General features: G+C 35.1%; 1 protein-coding gene across 1 annotated transcript in view; it reads right to left on the reverse strand.

Annotated features, from left to right (window-relative positions):
* Ubr2 (ubiquitin protein ligase E3 component n-recognin 2) overlaps positions 1 to 827 on the reverse strand; it is a gene marked incomplete at its 5' end in the record, with an annotated part of 73,374 nt that overhangs the window by 69,903 nt on the left and 2,644 nt on the right. The window contains 1 exon segment of the mRNA XM_008835757.3: positions 431 to 538. Within this exon segment, the coding sequence (XP_008833979.1) occupies positions 431 to 538 (108 nt within the window).

An 827-nucleotide genomic window follows, 5' to 3' on the forward strand; every position in this document is an offset into this window, starting at 1 on the left:
TGTTGTTTTGAAACAGGTGTTTGCTACAGTCCAGGCTAGCCTGTAGAGCAGGCTGATTTTAAACACTTAATCCTCCTGCCTCAGTTTCCTGAGTGCTGGGAACACAGGCATAAGCTACCATATCCAGTTCTAAATGTGATTTTCTAACCAAATATAAAGGCTATTTAATCTAGGTTATAGACCCCCCAACCAAAAAAATCTGATTTTTCAAATACTAAGGCTACAGTGCTAAATTGTAGCATAACACATACTAAATTGTGTATGTGTATAACGCAATGGTAATTTAGTACCATAATGCATAATGGTAAATGCAATGGTAATTTTAAAATGAATGAATATATCAAAAATCTTTCCATACTGAAAAACCAAAACAACCCCCAGCAACTTTGACATCCCAACCCTGTACCTTAGAAATAGTTAAGAAAGTCACCTTTCCAGAGTTTGGAATCACTGAGCATCAGCCTGTCCACCAGGGAAATGCTGTCACCATCTGGCCCTTCTTGTAATCCAACTTGACACAAGATCCGGCGAAGGCCATCTTTAAACAGGAGAACAGGAGTCAAGAGACATAAAATTCCAACTTCAAATATTAAAATACGATGATACTTTAGTGCATGTTTAAATCGACCTTTGGAGTTTTATATGCTTTATTAAAGGTTAAACTTATTCAGAAAAAGTATTAACTACTCTATTTTCACAGAAAGGACACAACTCTGATTCCAGAACATCAAAGTTAACGTCTGTCAGAAAGGTAATGGCCTTTTATGATTTAATAAATTTAATTTAAAGAAAAAAAATCCCCAAACCACTGAAATATTATTCTTTAA

Source organism: Nannospalax galili, unplaced genomic scaffold (assembly GCF_000622305.1).
Source record: "Nannospalax galili isolate Female #2095 unplaced genomic scaffold, S.galili_v1.0 scaffold1918, whole genome shotgun sequence".
NCBI lineage: Eukaryota > Metazoa > Chordata > Mammalia > Rodentia > Spalacidae > Nannospalax > Nannospalax galili.